The 16,741-nt window shown below is 36.8% G+C and overlaps 1 protein-coding gene across 16 annotated transcripts in view; it reads right to left on the reverse strand.

The window, feature by feature from the left end:
* The window catches only part of ZNF711 (zinc finger protein 711), a 117,030-nt gene that overhangs the window by 15,009 nt on the left and 85,280 nt on the right, over positions 1–16,741 (reverse strand). For 11 of the 16 annotated variants that reach the window (XM_016426752.2, XM_056808964.1, XM_003342287.4 and 8 more), the window contains one exon: positions 8,768–9,298. The exons of 3 other annotated variants lie outside the window; for them this stretch is intronic. In XM_016426752.2, the coding sequence (XP_016282238.1) occupies positions 8,768–9,298 (531 nt within the window). The remainder of the gene's footprint in view (positions 1–8,767; positions 9,299–16,741) is intronic. 2 more of the 16 variants (XM_056808965.1, XM_007507417.3) reach the window with 1 other exon arrangement.

Raw genomic sequence — 16,741 nt, forward strand, 5'->3', positions numbered from 1 at the left:
AAATATTCCCTTGTGGCTAATTTGTAAGATAAAACAAAGGTGCAAGGAGAGAGGTACAGTATTTAGAGAACTGACAAGTCAGTGACAACATTCCACTTTGTAAAACATCACAAGAGGCTTAAGTCTGGCCACTCTGATAAAAATAATGTGGCAAACAAAACATTGTATTTATACAAAAAAGCAACTGGCTAACCTAGTTAATAGTGCATTAAATTGATTGGGGAAATAACATTATCTTCAAGGAATAACATTTTAAAGCTTCCCATTCATCCTACCCCTTGCTAGCAGAGGATGGCACTTCATACTTTACAATAAGAAAACAAGAGGTCATGCAATCCACCTCAAAGCCATTTGCTATCATCACTGTCCATCCTTTGCTCCAGGCTGTGATGAAGTAAGCCCTACTTATCAAGGCCAGGCCCTTTAACTTATGTGGCATGCCCCTACAATCAACCCTTCTCTCTAATTTTCATTTTCTCTCTACTGGGGATCCTTTTCTGCTGCCTACAAACATGCCCAAGCTACCCCCAACCTAAAACAAAAAAATCACAAGTCACCTTCCCTGGATACTGGCATTTTGCCCTAATATCATCCGTCCTTCCATAGCTAAAGGATCAGGATAGGTAGGCAACTTTTAATAGAGAGCCAACTCTTATATGAAGACATTCCCCTTACCAATGCAGGTTGGCCCCTTCTCTGTTAACTTAGTCTTAAGGGAGTTGCCTAGGGAGAGGGCAGTTAACTTGCTCAGTCTCACAGATAGTTAAGTGTCAAAAGAAGGTCTTGAACTCAGATCTTCCTGGTTCTCTAACCTACACTACCTCAAATGCCAAAAAATGCTGTCATTAATGTCACACTTTTCAATCCCTTCTAATCTATATTCTGACTGTCAGCCTCAATTGAATTGCTTTTTCCAAAGCTATCAACATTCTCCAACTGCCAAATTGAATGGACTTTTCTTAGTTTCCATTTTTCTTCACCTATTAGTAGCATTTGACATTGGTGATTTCTCTCCTTGACTTTTCTCCCAGTTTGGTGTTGAAAGTTTTTCAAAAGCAAGGCTCCAATCTAGCTTTCTATGCTTACTGATGTTATTTCTCTTTAAATAGTCCACGTTCCAAAATTCCATTTCTTTTCTTCATGCCTTTGCACAAGCTGCTCTCCAGCCTGGAATGCCTTTCTCTCCTCATCCTGTGAGCCTCAGAATCTTGAGCTTCCTTCAAAGCATAGCTGAAATGTCCCTTTCCTACATAAGGTTTACCCTAAGCCCCAAGTTGCTAGTACTTTTCCCTCCCAAGTATGTCTGTATGAGTTGTACATTTTTTATATTTGCCTAGTTATGTGTGTACATGTTGTTCCTCCATAGAATGTGAACTGTTTGAAGGCAAAAACGGATTCCTTCTATCCTAGCACAGTACCTGGAGCATGCCAAGAACTTAATAAATAGTTGTTGAAAGAATTACAGTACTACTTGTTTTGCATATTAACTTGAGCACCTATTTAAATATTCCAGGGGAACTGGAAGAGCATATTTTTGTTAGTACTTTATCAGTAATTAGTTTATATTAGTGTGTATGTGTACAATACATGGATATATGTCTTTTTAATCCACATTATGTAATTATTAGGAAGTACTCCTTTTATATACCAGAAAGTAAAACTAGCCATATGAACTAATTATGTAGAAAATGGCTCAGAATTAGTGAAATATTTTTTTTTAATTTAAGGGATATACATTTTTTCCTTTTTAAATAATCTCTGAAGTATAAAAACTGCTTACCTAAGAAACTGATTTAAAGATTTCATTATCTTTTACAAAATAGCATAATTTTCTAAATCAGTTGAAGGGTTACTTTCAATAGTAACAAATGAAACAAAGTACTCCAAAATTCCATAAAATAAAGCTTTAAAATATTTTGGTATTTCATCCAAAATGAGAAAAGAGGGCAGAGAATAAAAACACAAAGATAACTAAAAGCCAGTTTAATCAGTTAGTTTACTTAAGAAAAAGCACATATCCTAAAAATAAAATATGGAATGATGATGCACAAAATTAGATTTCACTTAAGTATGCCTTTTTACGGCCCACAAGGTCTACTTCATGATTTGTCAACTTAAAACCATTAACTTTAAATTTATGTCACTTGACATTACTCTAATTTCTTGAGACCTCATAAAGATGTCTTATGATTTCATTAATTTCTATTTTAATAGAACCTTTTTGAATTATGAACTTCAAGATGAATTATGATTTATTATGGAGTTTTGTGGTGCTTATAAAGGATAATAACATTACCATTATTTAGAATGGCCATGCAAGTCACATTTATGGGAAAATTTATCAATTTTTACCAAAACCAATTTACCTTAAGAATTCTTTACTGTGGGAAAAAACCCTAAAAACAATTTTAAAAATGGAAATGATGAGAAATGGATCTTGAATCCTTCCTCCTAAATAAAATAGCATTTCAAGATATTTGAACTAAAATCCACCTTTTTTGTTCTGAAGTGAGCAACGTCCAGACCTACTGTAGAATACCATTTCATGACATCCCAGCTTATAATAAGTTGTTGACACCATACCCATCACAGACCTATACTAAAAGCTAAACATAACATAAATAGGAGAGTAAGGTAAAATCCCATTCTGCAATATTACAGTTTTCAAAAGCTTAATATTCTTTTATATACCATTAGTTATGATAATAATTCTTTTTTTTTTCCAAGAAAAAAACTTTAGCAAAATATACACTGGGCCTTTTTAAAAAGTGGGAGAATAGGAGTTTCACTTTACTCCATTAGATCAGTTCACCGTAGGCCATGGTGGGTATGAAATCACCAACAGCACACAATGGAGGGCCACGTCAATCAGGAGTTAGTAATGTTCAATGGGTCTGGACATCACAATCTTGACAAGCAAAAAGGATGTCCTTAAGTTACAAATGTGGGGGGAGGGGGTGAAACCAACAACAAATGTGTTGAATTTTCTCCTATACTCAGGAAACTGGAGATATGTAGCAAGTGGCTATTATTTAAGAAAACTGCTGATACAGATGTAACCTCATTTTAGACAAATTTTCCTGCTGAAATGTTTTGTGTAAATGGAATTTTAATAAATCCACTACATTAAAAAATGGTTCATTATTTAAAGAAATAATCCACTAAAATAAGAAATAATTTTAAGAAACTGCAAACTGAGTACCTTTAAAATGTGAATAAAAGCTCCTCAATATTCTGCAAGTAAGGATTTTCATATGTCAGATTTCCTCATAAAGAGGCATCCCTGTGGCACTACTTTAAAGATATTCTCAGGACAAGTTTCCCTAAAAAATCTATTTATCTAAAGAAAGAGAGACACATACACACACAAATATGTAGAGTGTGTGTGGTTTAGTTCTGACCTCACTCAAGTGAATTTGTTCCTTCCATAATCTTTAAATTGTTGCATATGACAGATTTTTATTAATTCTCATCATTCTTTTTAAAAAACCACTACCTTCCATCTTGGAATCAATACTGTATATTGGTTCCAGGGCAGAAGAGTGGTAAGGGCTAGGCAATGGGGGTGAAGTGATTTGCCCAGGGTCATACAGCTGGGAAGTGTCTGAGACCAGATTTGAACCCAGGACCTTCCACCTCTAGGCCTGGCTCTCAGTCCACTGAGCTACCCAGCTGCCCTTATTCTTATCATTCTTGACCTCTCTGAAGCATTTATTGTTGACCACCTCTTTTCTCTGAGATCTTGTGGTATAACTTTGCTCTTGGTTTTCCTCCTACATGTCTGACCATGTTGCTTCCCTGTTTAAGAAGCTCAGGTGGCTCCCTATCATCCTTAGGATGGAACAGCAAGCTATCAGTTAGGCATGTTAATGCCCATTAATCTCATAACCACCACACATACCATGATCTCTGCAAGTCTATTTCTGGGTCTTCCTCTTCCTCTCTCTTTCCACACTTGGTGAACTCTTATCAGTTCCCAATCTTAGAGATGACTGATATTTTTTGCAAATAACTCTTGGTCCTCTAGAGCCAAGCCTGGACTTTTTATCTGCTCCTGCATCACTGCCACCAAACTGGAGACCCAGTGGCATCTTAAACTCACATGCAAAACAGAACTCCTATATTTCCTTCAAATTCACTTGCTTTCTAAATGCCCTATTTCTCTCATCTTCATGGCTACCCCAGGTTCACAACCTGGGTCAGCCTTGGCTCCCTCCCTCTTATTCACCAATATAGTCAGTTGCCAAGTCTTGTTCATTCTACCTTCCTAGCATCTATTGCATCTATCTGTTCTCTTGTCTCTATGCACATATACTTACCATCCTAGTTTAAGCTCTTAGCACCTCGACCCTAGACTACTGCAGAAAGCCTAACTGATTTCTTACCTCATCTCTTGTCTCCAATCCATCCTCTATATACCTACTGAAGTGATATTTCTAAAACAAAGGTGTGATCAGGTCATTCTCCTCCTCAATAAACTTGCAGGGTGTCCCTACTACCTCTAAAACCAATTATAGACTCTTGTGATTGGTGCATAAAGCCCTCCACAACCTGGTTCTTGCCAACCTTTCCAATACAATAGTATTTATCACTCCCATTTCATATATTCTGCTACCCTGCCAAAGGAGTTTGTATTGACTATCCACCATGCCAAATTCATGTTCTTTCAAACGCCATCTCTCAGAATTCCTAGCTTTGAACAAAATTTAGGCCAGTCAGTCAATAAACATGAGATAACAAATAAATAAAGCAGTTCCCATAAGGCTTTTCTTACCCTGCAGCTGCTAAAGTACTCTCCACCCCACTCAACCACATACACACATATGATGGAATATTAGCTCCTTAAGGTCAAGAACTGTTTTAAATTTGACTTACAAAATGCTTAACTGGTATGTGTGAAGATTAAATTTAACTCTCCTCTGATTGTAAAGATTAAATTGTAACCCCTGCCTATTTTTAGATTTAATCACCAAAAGTGTAAACACCCTACTTAAAGTTGAGTGGGGAAGGTCTGTGACCCATGTGTGAGATAATGGGTGACAAATCAGAATCTACTGACTGCCTCCTGGACAGTCCTAAAGCAGGACTTCAACTGTGATTGGTAGATGTAGAATTAGGGGAAGGCACAGGAAGTGACAAGAGCAAGTGTCTTTAAAAGGGAGTGACAACTTCCTGAGGGCAGTTCTACTGACAGTTCTTCATTCTTTGGAGTGGAGGCTGGCGGAGAATCTGTTGACTAGACCAGAGACCCTGTTCCTGGTGAAGCTGTTCTAAAATCTCTTCCTTTCTACTGACATGCGGTGAGTGAAAGGCTGGCCTCCTTTCATATTGAATTTTCTGAAAAAACTAGCCTCAGGAGAAACTTACCTCTTGAGAGAGACTTCCCCAGGGTCCTGGGCTTTGCCGAGACCTAAGGACTAAACCTCCCTGCCCGGGTTTAGCCAGGGGCCAGGAGTAAATTACTTAGTGCTTAAGCTAGATATCTTATCTTACCCTAACCTCTCTCTGATTTTCTTACTTCACTCCTTCCATATTTTGTAAATAAATTGTAAATAAATCTCTTTAGAATTAATATAAATTCCTGGTGACCGTATTTTAAATATAACCCAGTCCAACCTTTTTATAGAAATAACCCCTTTCCCCCTTTACACATGCTCTTACACAGTGCAGGGGAGCACATTATCCTGAAAAACATGATGTGAGGGTAAGTTCATTACTATTTTTTATCCCTATCCCCTTCAACTTCCTCAGAAAACATCCAGTCACTGTATTTTTGGCACATTACAGATATGTAGATAATCATCCTGTAAGTACTGAAGTCAAGAATTCTTTCTCTAATGCATAAACCTCGAGAGAGAACACAGAAGAGAGTCCTCATGTACGTCACTGTTCAAGGATTTATACTCAATAACATTCCTTTTTAATCATACATTCTCCAAAATAATGATTCTAAAGAATAACAAGCCCACAAAATCTGTCTTTCCTTGCATCTAAAATATAACTGCAGTCCCTGTAAAGTATCTCCAATGCAAAAACATTTCTGTAAGGAGACAGACATTCACAACTAAAACCTAACTTTTCCAATTATGGTTAATTTTGATGGAAAATTAGCCCCTCTAAAGTATTTATCTATAACCATCATCAAACCTATGTGGAATCCCTCTACTAATCTAAATGTATTTTAGCTGAAGAAGAAAGTTTAGTTGCTTTGCCATAAAAAGAGAACAAAGACAACTAACTCAGTTGCACAAAGGAAGGCATTCCATTATATTTCTGCAGCATCTTGTAGCCTTAGGAAAAGAATTAAAACATGACGAACACCATCATGATCATCATAGCACATCCATATACATGATTTCATTTAAGTCTTACAACAATCCTCTCAAGTCAGCAGGGCAGATATTAACTGCATTTTATAGGTGATAACACCCCAGCAGAGAAGTTGTGACTTGCCCAAGGGTACATACCTACTAAGAGGTGAGCTGGAACTGAAACCCAGATCATCTTATTCCTGAACCAATGCCCTTTTACAATACACCATGCTGGTTGTCCCTCACAACTGAACTCCTTGCACCTATTCACACTAAAAAGGATCACTATTGCAACCAGGTTATAGGTTCTTTACTTTAGGAAACGTTGCCAATTCTAGTTCTGTTTCTACTACAAAAAGAGGTAACAATACAATATTCTTCCATATGTAGCAATTCATTTAAAACATGGTTAAATAGAAATCCTTTTGAATAAAAGAAAATCATCCATAAAGAACTCTAGGAATCAATTTTTTATGAAGTTGATTCTTACTGATTGTCATTTACCGAGATGGAATGACAGATCCAACATTCTATGAGGGGTAAGTCTTCCAGTTCAATCAGTTTAGTTAAGATGATGAACCTCAGATGTAGCTCTGGGATTGGGAGAAGTATAACACTCTCTACCTCCCAAGCCCAACTACTGAGGCTTTCTTTATTCCACTGATAAGCAGGAATTCAAGAAGGTGACCTTCAGTTCAGTTGCTGAGTTCCATCATTAGGCTTCTCTGGAATCTTCTCCATTTTGGAAAAAGCAGACAAGGAGCCAGTAGAAGCCAACCCTAACCCAAGAAGAAAAGGAAGTGAAGTAGAGGCAAGAAGGAAAAAACCCAAATCCATATTCCAAACAAAAATAGCAAGAGGCTAAAGAATAATCTATGAAGTCTCCATTTAAATATCACCAATACAAGATCTAACCTCAAACAAAAACCTATACAATAATAAGCATTACTACAAAATGCTTTGATCTTTCTGCTATCATTCTTAAAGGTTAACTAAATTCTTAGAATTGAAATTCTTTTCCTTTAATGGTGATTATTTACATGATATATCTAAAGATTACTTCTCTGAATAAAGCTCCTCTAGAAAAGAATGAGAGGGTAAAACAGAGGGAGTGACATCAAATATACCAGATGTTAAAAAAAATATGACATATCCTATGTTTTAATTCATACTTTCCTATAGGTATTTATTTTTGCTTTTCACTTGAAAACATTAATATCAAGCATTTTGGTACCAAACATGTCCATTTAAAGTTATGCTATACTTAGGCATGGAAACTACACCTTGTCATAAAGCTTGTTAGATTCTAACTACACACTTAAAAAAACAATGCTTGAGAGTTGAAGATAAGTAATTGGTTCAAAAATATTCGCACCCAAGACATGTACATTTTCACAAATGTCATTAAAAAGCTCAGCCACTGAAGTGTGCTCTTTGAACACCTCGTAAATATATAAAAATTCCCTCTCATAAATGTCTTGGTTGAAAAAAATAACAAAACTCAGAATATGCTAGACTTATGAGTTGCATTTACAAAATATGCTACTTATTCTTACAGATTAAAGTCACTTAAAACAATCTATACTTCCACACAGTACACATTTAACACATTCCCCAAAATGCATTTTAAAATCTTGTACTCAAAAGCTTTCTAATCAGCATCCCAAAAGCCCACAAAACTGGTCCAATGGCTTGCCAAACTCCACTGGTGACAAACTACTTCTGGTTCAAGCTCTATCAGTTGACCTTTGTTTCTCAAGGCTCGGTACTCTTGGTGGCCCAGAAATAATTCATCGTTTAAGATGACATCTTTATATTATCACCCCAATAGGAGGTAAAGATTTCAGAAAGCACTTTAGTAACCAGTGTCTTTTTTTTTAAATCAAATACATACAAGACACTTGACATAAGTCAATCTAGATATACACATGGCGAGCAAGCGCCCATCCATCGTTCAAGCTTAGAATATGGACTAAAATCTTTAAGGAAAGAAATGAGAACGTATGAAAACTGTACTGTTACCTTGAAATAGCAGATCATACATAAGTCCCTAAATGAAACTGAACTCACAACCTCTGTACCTGATAGTACTGAAGAGAAATTTGTGGCTGAGAAGAAAAAAACAATACTTTCTTCTTCCTGTCTTGAAAAATATACACATGTATTTCTATCATCACAATTTTCTTATATAACCCTTCTATGCCTGAATTTTTTTCTGTTCTTTAAGATAGACACATAACTGAGAAATTCTCCAGGTTCAAACATGAAAAAAATGGGGGAAAAAAGAAATCCTACTCTGAGTAAAATCCAATCGCATCTCACGAAAATGCAACTTTACAACAAACTGTTTTTTTCAAAAACGTTTCTATCATGATTTTGACTGTATGCAGGCCCTCCCCAACCCTCTTCTAGTTTGATAATCTCCCAGGCACTTATCTACCTTTGATTTCACTTACAAGATATCATTAAGTAGTCTTCAGAAGTGCTCTTGCCATCATCATCATCTTCAGTTTTTAAAGCAACTGTAGAACCAGGAAGAGTACTGGCTGCTTGAATCACAGCTTCTGTATCTGAATTGGTTACAAGAACTTCCTCTGATACTATTGTGGGAGAATCAGCTCCTGACACAGAATCCTGGCCCACATGTTCCAAATGTCCTTCAGGACCAGTAACAAGGTCAGCCACAAAAATCTGGTTAGGTAATCTAACAGTTTCTGTTATTAGGTCAGAAGTCAAAATGTGATCACTAATACCTAAAATTTCTTCAATGGCAATATCAGCTTCCAGAACAGATTCAGGAACAAACACACCGTCTGTTACAAAATCATTTTCTGTGACGATATCAGGCCCCTGGACAACTTCAGATGCAAGGCCATGATCAAGATTAATCCCATCATCCGTGACAACATCAGAAACTAATAGAGCTTCAGGAACTGATACAAAAATATGGTCTCCGTCGATACGCGCAGTACCAGCCATTCCAGACACTATCAAACAATTGTGAATGAAAAAAAGGTTATTTACTCAATTATAGGTACTATACTTAATCTAACAAATGACAGAAAATGCAAAAAACTAAAAACCAAAACCAAAAACCAAAACCAAACCAAAAACAAAAACTCTAACTTGAATTGGTCAAGCATAAAATTTCTGCCCTTAAAAAGAAGTTACTGACATAACTAAAATTTAAATCTCACTAACTTGGGATTGGCAAAGGGGGGGGTTGACAAGGAGCAGCATTAATCAGTGATGGTTGAATTAAAGATTTTTTTAAAAATGCAGTTACATTATTTTCCAAATATAGTAGTATAAATGAAGACATGAGTGCTAATAAGCAAAACACAGCAATTTGATGAAGTACTATTTACAATAGGTCTACTTTCTATAATAATGTATCCTAAATATGAAGTACTTTAACATACAGGAATTGTTGGACCCAGAAATTAAAGGCATCTTTCATTTCTCCAGCCCTTGGTTACCAAAAATTCCACAACTTATTTTAAAACCTCCCATCTCAAATAATACTCAAAATTTTCAAGTTTAAAGTTATTTCCTCTGAATTACATAAGTTTGACCGTGATGGCAAATTATCAAGAAATAAAAGATGCCTATTTACCTTTTGGTTCTAGAAATTCTTCCATGTTAATTATGAATTAGTGGATTAATATTAATGTGCTTTTATTTTAAATGATGGGTTTTTGAGCACCATAGTCAACAGTTTTTTATTATTAATATTCTATGTAAATACAATCATCCTATAACAAAGTGTTATTGGTATAACAAAGATATGTCCAAGAGGTACCTGGGGATGAGGGTGAGGGGAGAAATACTGCCTTGCTTTTCTAGTTACAAATTTATTTTCACAATGATAAATATAGTACATTAAATGTTTTCTCCAATCCCTTCCCATATGAATCATTCTCCATAACAAAAAGTAACTTATTGAGCACTGTCCTGAGCAATTTTCACTATTACTATCATATTGGCCCAACTAAAGGATACCCTCCTAAAATGTTCTTTAAAAGAAAAAATATATAGAAGTATAAACTAAAAAATAATACAAATCAAAGGCCATACTGAGGTTTTATACAAGCCAGATTGAGGGAAGAGAAGGAAAAAAGGAGGAAGTATGGCCTACACTCAGACCAAAATGGTAACTTACTGTTTAATTTAACAAGTTAGGAAGTGGCTAGTGATCACCAATGGCACTTTGAACACCTAACTCCCAAATCTCCTTTAAATTTCTAGCCCCTTCTTCCAAGTAGTGGACCATTCCAAATTACTAGTGCTCTTGTGGGCCTTTAGTGTTTTTATACATTTCTAAATGAGACCAACAATAAGAATAACACACACATCCATATTTCATCATTAGTGAGTCTGCATTAATGAGATTGTTAATTGTCTTTCAAATAACATGAGATATACCCCTCTCCTCATATAGCTGGCACTATAATTTAAACATGACCATTTCATCAGTTTAAGTACTTTCCTCCATTTATATAAAGTACAGATCTCAATTCTAAGACTTGGTAGAATTGCTGGGGTCAATCTGGAGCCTTTCCAGGTTTTAGCTAGACTGGTACTCAAACAACAGTCACTAGGGGCTGAGGTTGGTGGGAACCGCTAGAGTTTATGTTCTCAAAATACCTTTGAGAACACAGGGGCACCTCCTTGCCACAGAGAGGAATCAAATGAGGACTTTAGTGGTGAGGTATGATTATTACATCTAGGTCAAATCCTATTACAACAAAGGGGAGGGCAATTTAATCTTAAAAAATAAGTTAATCATACATATGAAAGTCTTTAACATACAAGAATTGTTGGACCAAAAAGTTGAAAGCATATTTCATTTCTTAAGCTCTGTGGCCTGAAAAAGTTGCTTTTAGATTTTTTTTTCCTTTTGACTAAACCTCTGAAAATTCAGAGAGGGGAAAAAAGCACTTTGAAATTAGGCAAAATCACTAAAAAATGAAGGCAGTTTGGAAAAAGGTAAAACTTTCTTGGACCTTTTATTTTTGTAGTGCTTGCTTTTACATGTTATCTTATTTAACACTCATAAGGATCTTAGAAAATAATGATAAGAATAGTGCCTGTGTTGCATCAATGGGGGAATCTATTTTGCAAAGGCATGGGAATAGGAGATAAAAGGCCCAGCATAGGGAACTCCAGTTTAGCTAGACTATAGTATGCAAAGGGAGCAGTAATCAGACTGTGAAGGGTTTTTAATACAAACCAAAGATTTACATTTTATTCTAGAGGCAATAGGGAAGATTCTTGGGAGGAGGAAGGGAGTGACCAAGTGAGACTTGGGCTTCAAAAAGATTACTTTCATAGCTATGAAGGGGATAGTTTGGAGGGAAGGGACAAGCAGCAAAGAATCAAGACATTACTGCAATAGTCTAGGACAGAAATGATAAGGCGTTGAACTCAGGTAATGGTTATGTGAACGTAGAGAAAGGGTTGGTGCATGAAGTGTTGTGGGGATGCAATGAACAAAACTGGGCAAGAGAAGGAAACTATAGTAGTGGGGGAGGGAAAAAAAGAGTTGAGAATGACTGCAAGGACAATGGCATGTTTGATAATTTTTTAAGGGGGTTAGGAAGAAAATATTTGAAAAAAAGATAATGAGTTAAGTTTTGGCATATTGAATTTGAGATGCCTTTGGGAAACCCCAGAGGAGATGCCCCTTTCACCAACCACTAGGGCAACTAATATAAATATACAGATTTTAAAATTACCTGTAGAGAGATAATGATTTATGGGAGTTGAAAACAAATATAAAAGGTATGGAGAGATGAGAATAAAAGAGGGCCCGGCCCAGGAGAGAGTTTTGGTGAACACCTTGGATGAGAGAATGATGAACCAGAAAAAGGAGACTGAAGGAAGTCAAAAGCTACAGAGATCAAGAAGGATCAAGGTTAAACAATTAAAGAATCTCATGGAAACATCTGAATTTCTGCAGTGTAACTCTAGAGAACTTACACTTAAGGCAGGCATCTTATCAGGGCAAGAAAACTCCCTCCACCAGGGTAGGCCACTAACTACACACAAACTTCCAGTCTCAGCCTGAGGCACTGAACAATTAAGGGGCCTGCTCAGTATAAAACTGCCAAAGGGTCAGAGGTGTAGGAATTCCCAATGTTTAAGTGTTTATTTGTAGACCATGCCAAGCTATGGGGACAGAAAAAAGTCAAGCTAAAATGTTAAGAGAAAAAAAATGAAGAAAATCACTTGGAAATTATGAAAATCCCACTTCCAAATCCAACTGACTATATTTCTCTACTTTTTAGAAGCACATCTATTAGAAAACAAATTAAATCTATACATTAAAGTAGGCACAAAGGCAGATTCTTTCCATTGTCTAATTTTTCTTCTCTTATAAGTTGTGTCAAAATTGCCGAGTTACCCTCCCCTTTAAAGAGTTTAAGGGAACATCAGAGATCTCTCCTCTCCTTCCTCGTGCTCCTGGAGGTTAGTTTCATTTCTTGAGATGTCTGCCAGAAATTGGGGTTGGGGTACTGGATCTCACCTAGTAATTTCGGGTGACTCTAGGGTGAACCTCCAGGTCCCACATCTATTTAAGTATACACAGGTATAGCTCAGAGCTGACTCAAATATCCTTGTTCACCTAACTAGGTCCCTTGGGATTCTCCTGGAATAGTGGTTCTTAACCTGGAGTCTATGAACTTGCTTTTAAAATATTTTTGACAATTGTATTTCTTTGTAATCTCATGTACTTTATTTTCTGCATTTAAGTCACCAGTCTACCAAAGCCATGCAAGACCTCCAAAAGATTAAGAACACTTTCCCCCCAGCTAAGATTAAGTCACAGACAGGCAAGCATTAGCTGAGCAAGAGTGGACTCCTCAGACCCACCCAACAATTGGATCACTTAAGAGACTATGTAAACAGGTTTTTTTTTTTTTCAGTCAGGTGAAAACACTCAACAACTAACAAATGGGATTACCACTCTCTAAAGGGCAAGAACACTCAAAGAAGTCCCTTAGGTAGTTATGAGAATTAGGCCGCATTTTGAATGTTAATATGTAGTTTGAGCAAATGAAACTAAATATATGTACAAAGTACACTCCAGGCCATTTCCCAACAGTTTTGTTGATAAACCCTAAGGAATTGCTTAAGATAGGTACAAAGAGATGTTAATTAACTTACCCAGTTCCCAAAGATAGTGTCACAAGTGGGACTCTGAGCCCAGGACTCTATCCACTAAACTAGGCTGCCTCTGAAACACATGATTCAGACCTGATTAGATGTGCCATTTGCTCATTACTAGGGACTGGAACCTGGTATTACATAGATATGTTTCAGACCTTATCCAAGGAAGTTTAAGTTACTTAGGTTCGTGCCAAAGACATAATGGATTCAGGAGTCTTATGTGGTGGACTCCGAGGATTTTGTCATGCTGAGCTCTGAGGGCACATTTAAATTATTACAAAAAAGCATCACTTTAAAAATTTGTTTAAAGCTATCCCCCTCCTAGGTGATAAGATACTGAAGGTGAAGTTCTGAGCTTTAAGAGTCAGGAAGGCTTTTGGCTCCATTACCTTTTCTGACTTTAACTATGTGACCCCAAGTGCCTCAGGAAAACATTTGATTAGGGAAGAGATTTTCTCATATAAATGAAATTACAATTTTTTTGCAGCATATTCATATCCCTCTAGACAGAAGTACTTCCCCTCAATCCCCCAGAACACTTCATATTTTAACCACACCTTCAATCTCTAGCCCTCAAACCCAGAATTTCAGAATTTAGTGCCAGTTCTAGGGTTCTCTGCTGCCATTTTCAGGATCTATGATTTCTTCACTATGTTCCTTCCAATGATATAGATTGCCACTACCAACCCTTCCCATAGCAGATGATTTTTAAGGTGCCAAATGCCTCACCAATCTAAAGATTTTCCTCAGACAGATATGGTCCATCACCAGACTGTAATCAAAGCCATTCTACCTTAAGTTCTGCTGATATAGTCTCTAAGACTCCATGGTCACCTCAATGATGAGGTCCTTCAGATTAAGGACACTTTTAATCTTTATGTCCAAGGAGGGAGGAAGGTGGATGTATGAAGAGGGGTTTTGAGCTGGAGCCAAGGTTGGTTAAAGCAACTAAACTTATATATACTAGAACAGTGATGGTGAACCTTTTAGAGGGGTGGGCGATTGACCTCTGTGTGGAGAGGGGGAGGGGAGCAGCTCAGTCCTACATCCCTCTGGTTTTCTATTAATGAATTCTGGTGAACTCTGTGTTGGAGAGATGGCAGGCATGCCCCCTCTGGCTTACATACCATAAGTTTACCACCATAGTTCTAGAGTCTAGCCAAGTGTAAAGGAAGGTCCTCTGTGGAGAACAAGGAGGGACCATAGAGATGAGAGCAAAGTATCTGGGGCAGAACTAAATAATGAGAGAATATTATGCTATGTGTGTTGGGACTGCGAATGCTAATGAAATTCAGAAAGGGAGAACTGAAATTCGAGTTCACTGCTACTTGGATGGAAAAAAAAAGAGATGATTTAACCAGTTTTCTAGACTCTGGTTGTGAGCCTGTCCCTAGGACTTGTGCTCAACTTAAGAATTTTAACATGTAGAGTTGTCCAATAAACAAAATGGGCTGCCTCATGTGGTAATAAGCTTCCTGTCACTGAAAGTGTTCATGCTAGAGCTGGATGAGCTTTTGTCAAGTATGCAATACTATAATGGAGATTTCTGGCACTGGGTTTAAGACTGGACTAGAATTCTAAGATCTCTACCATACTGCAGTTGACTTCAAAGGAGTTACTTTGGGGCTGAATTTTTTCTACCACTGAGGTTAGTTCCATGCTATCAATGCTATCAACACTTCCAGACAGTCATAAAAGTGCAAATTAGTTTATAGCATAACCATATTGATCTCAAGAGGCAGCATGGCATAGCGGAGAGAATGCTGGACTTAGAGTCAGGAAGGTCTGGGCTCAAATCTTGTTTCCAAGCTTGTGTAACTGTGGGCAAATCACTTACCTCTCTAAGCCTGTGTCAAGTGTAAAATAGGGATTAACATTTGCAGGATCCATATCTAAGCAGGATTATGAAGATCATATGAGACAGTGTATGTAAAGTGCTTTGCAAACTTCAAAGCACTAGAAACACATCAGTTATTATTATCATCATCTTACTCCCTCCTATCCAAGACCATTTAGCCTGACAAGGTTGCACATGCTACTCCACTCCTCCAATCTCTTTTGTGAAACCTAAAATGCCAAGAAAGGCCTGGACATCAAGGCAGTGGTTTAGAAAGCAGTAGTCTCTCCCACTCTCTCCTCCAAGGGCTGGGACTCTCCAAAGACAAGGATGATGTAAGCTAGCTTTTTTTCCTAACACAGTGTATGCTCCCAGAAGACCATGACTGCTTTTTCTATTGCTTTTGCAGGCTCCTAATAAATGCTTATTGATTGAGAGCTAGGCTTAGAGACAGGAAGTCCTAGGTTCTAATCTGACCTTCTGACACTTCCTAGCTGTGTGATGCTAGGCTAGTCACTTAACCCCCCATTGCCTAGCCCTTACCACTCTTCTGCCTTAGAACCAATACACAGTATTAATTCTAAAATAGAAGGTAAGAATTTTTTTTAAATAAAAAAAATGCCTACTAAATTGAAGCTGGGATACCACAGGGCTATTTGGATAGAAATTGGCACATGTAGATCCACAGTGCAAGTTGTACTTATATCTCACAGCTTAAAATTACAAATGTTTAAAAAGGTTGTAGATGTTTAAAAGCGCAACCTCTATTGTAGGAACAGAAGAGTAAGAGAGATAATACTGCCAGAGTCTTATGCAGAACTAATTTTTAAAGTTCCAGGATTCTGAGTACAAGTTACTGCTAATATTGAATATTACTGTTAACATTAGCAGAAAGATAACCCTTTTTTCTTTAAATATCCATAAATACGTTTTTAAAGGTCTACTGTGATCTTTAAGTTTTTAATTTCTAAGGGACAACTATTCCCAGCACAGCACATCAAATATGTACTAGAAATCAATAGGAGAATCAAATTAACTTTACAAAAATTAATTTTAGAGCAAAATTTTCCTTGCTGCACATTAATGAGGAATGCCTCTGAGTTTAATCAAACATAGCTAACAGGAAACAATTTGAGATAATCCATGATTATCCAGAACTGGCTTCTACATGCTATAAGATTCCTTTCCTTAACTGTCTCACTCTTTTACTTGCCCTATATAGAAAAAATAGACAAATAAAAATTGCCTCTTTGTTCATTGCCAGTCTAACTGCTCTTGAATTAAAATTTATAAATGGAATTTAAGACAATATAAAATGCTGAAACAGATTAGAAAGGAACTAAACATTACCAATGCAAATGAAACAACTCCAAGTTACTGACCAGGAACCAAGAGAAAACAAACTATCAAACAATCTTTA

The sequence above is a fragment of the Monodelphis domestica genome, chromosome X (assembly GCF_027887165.1).
Source record: "Monodelphis domestica isolate mMonDom1 chromosome X, mMonDom1.pri, whole genome shotgun sequence".
Classification (NCBI taxonomy): Eukaryota; Metazoa; Chordata; class Mammalia; order Didelphimorphia; family Didelphidae; genus Monodelphis; species Monodelphis domestica.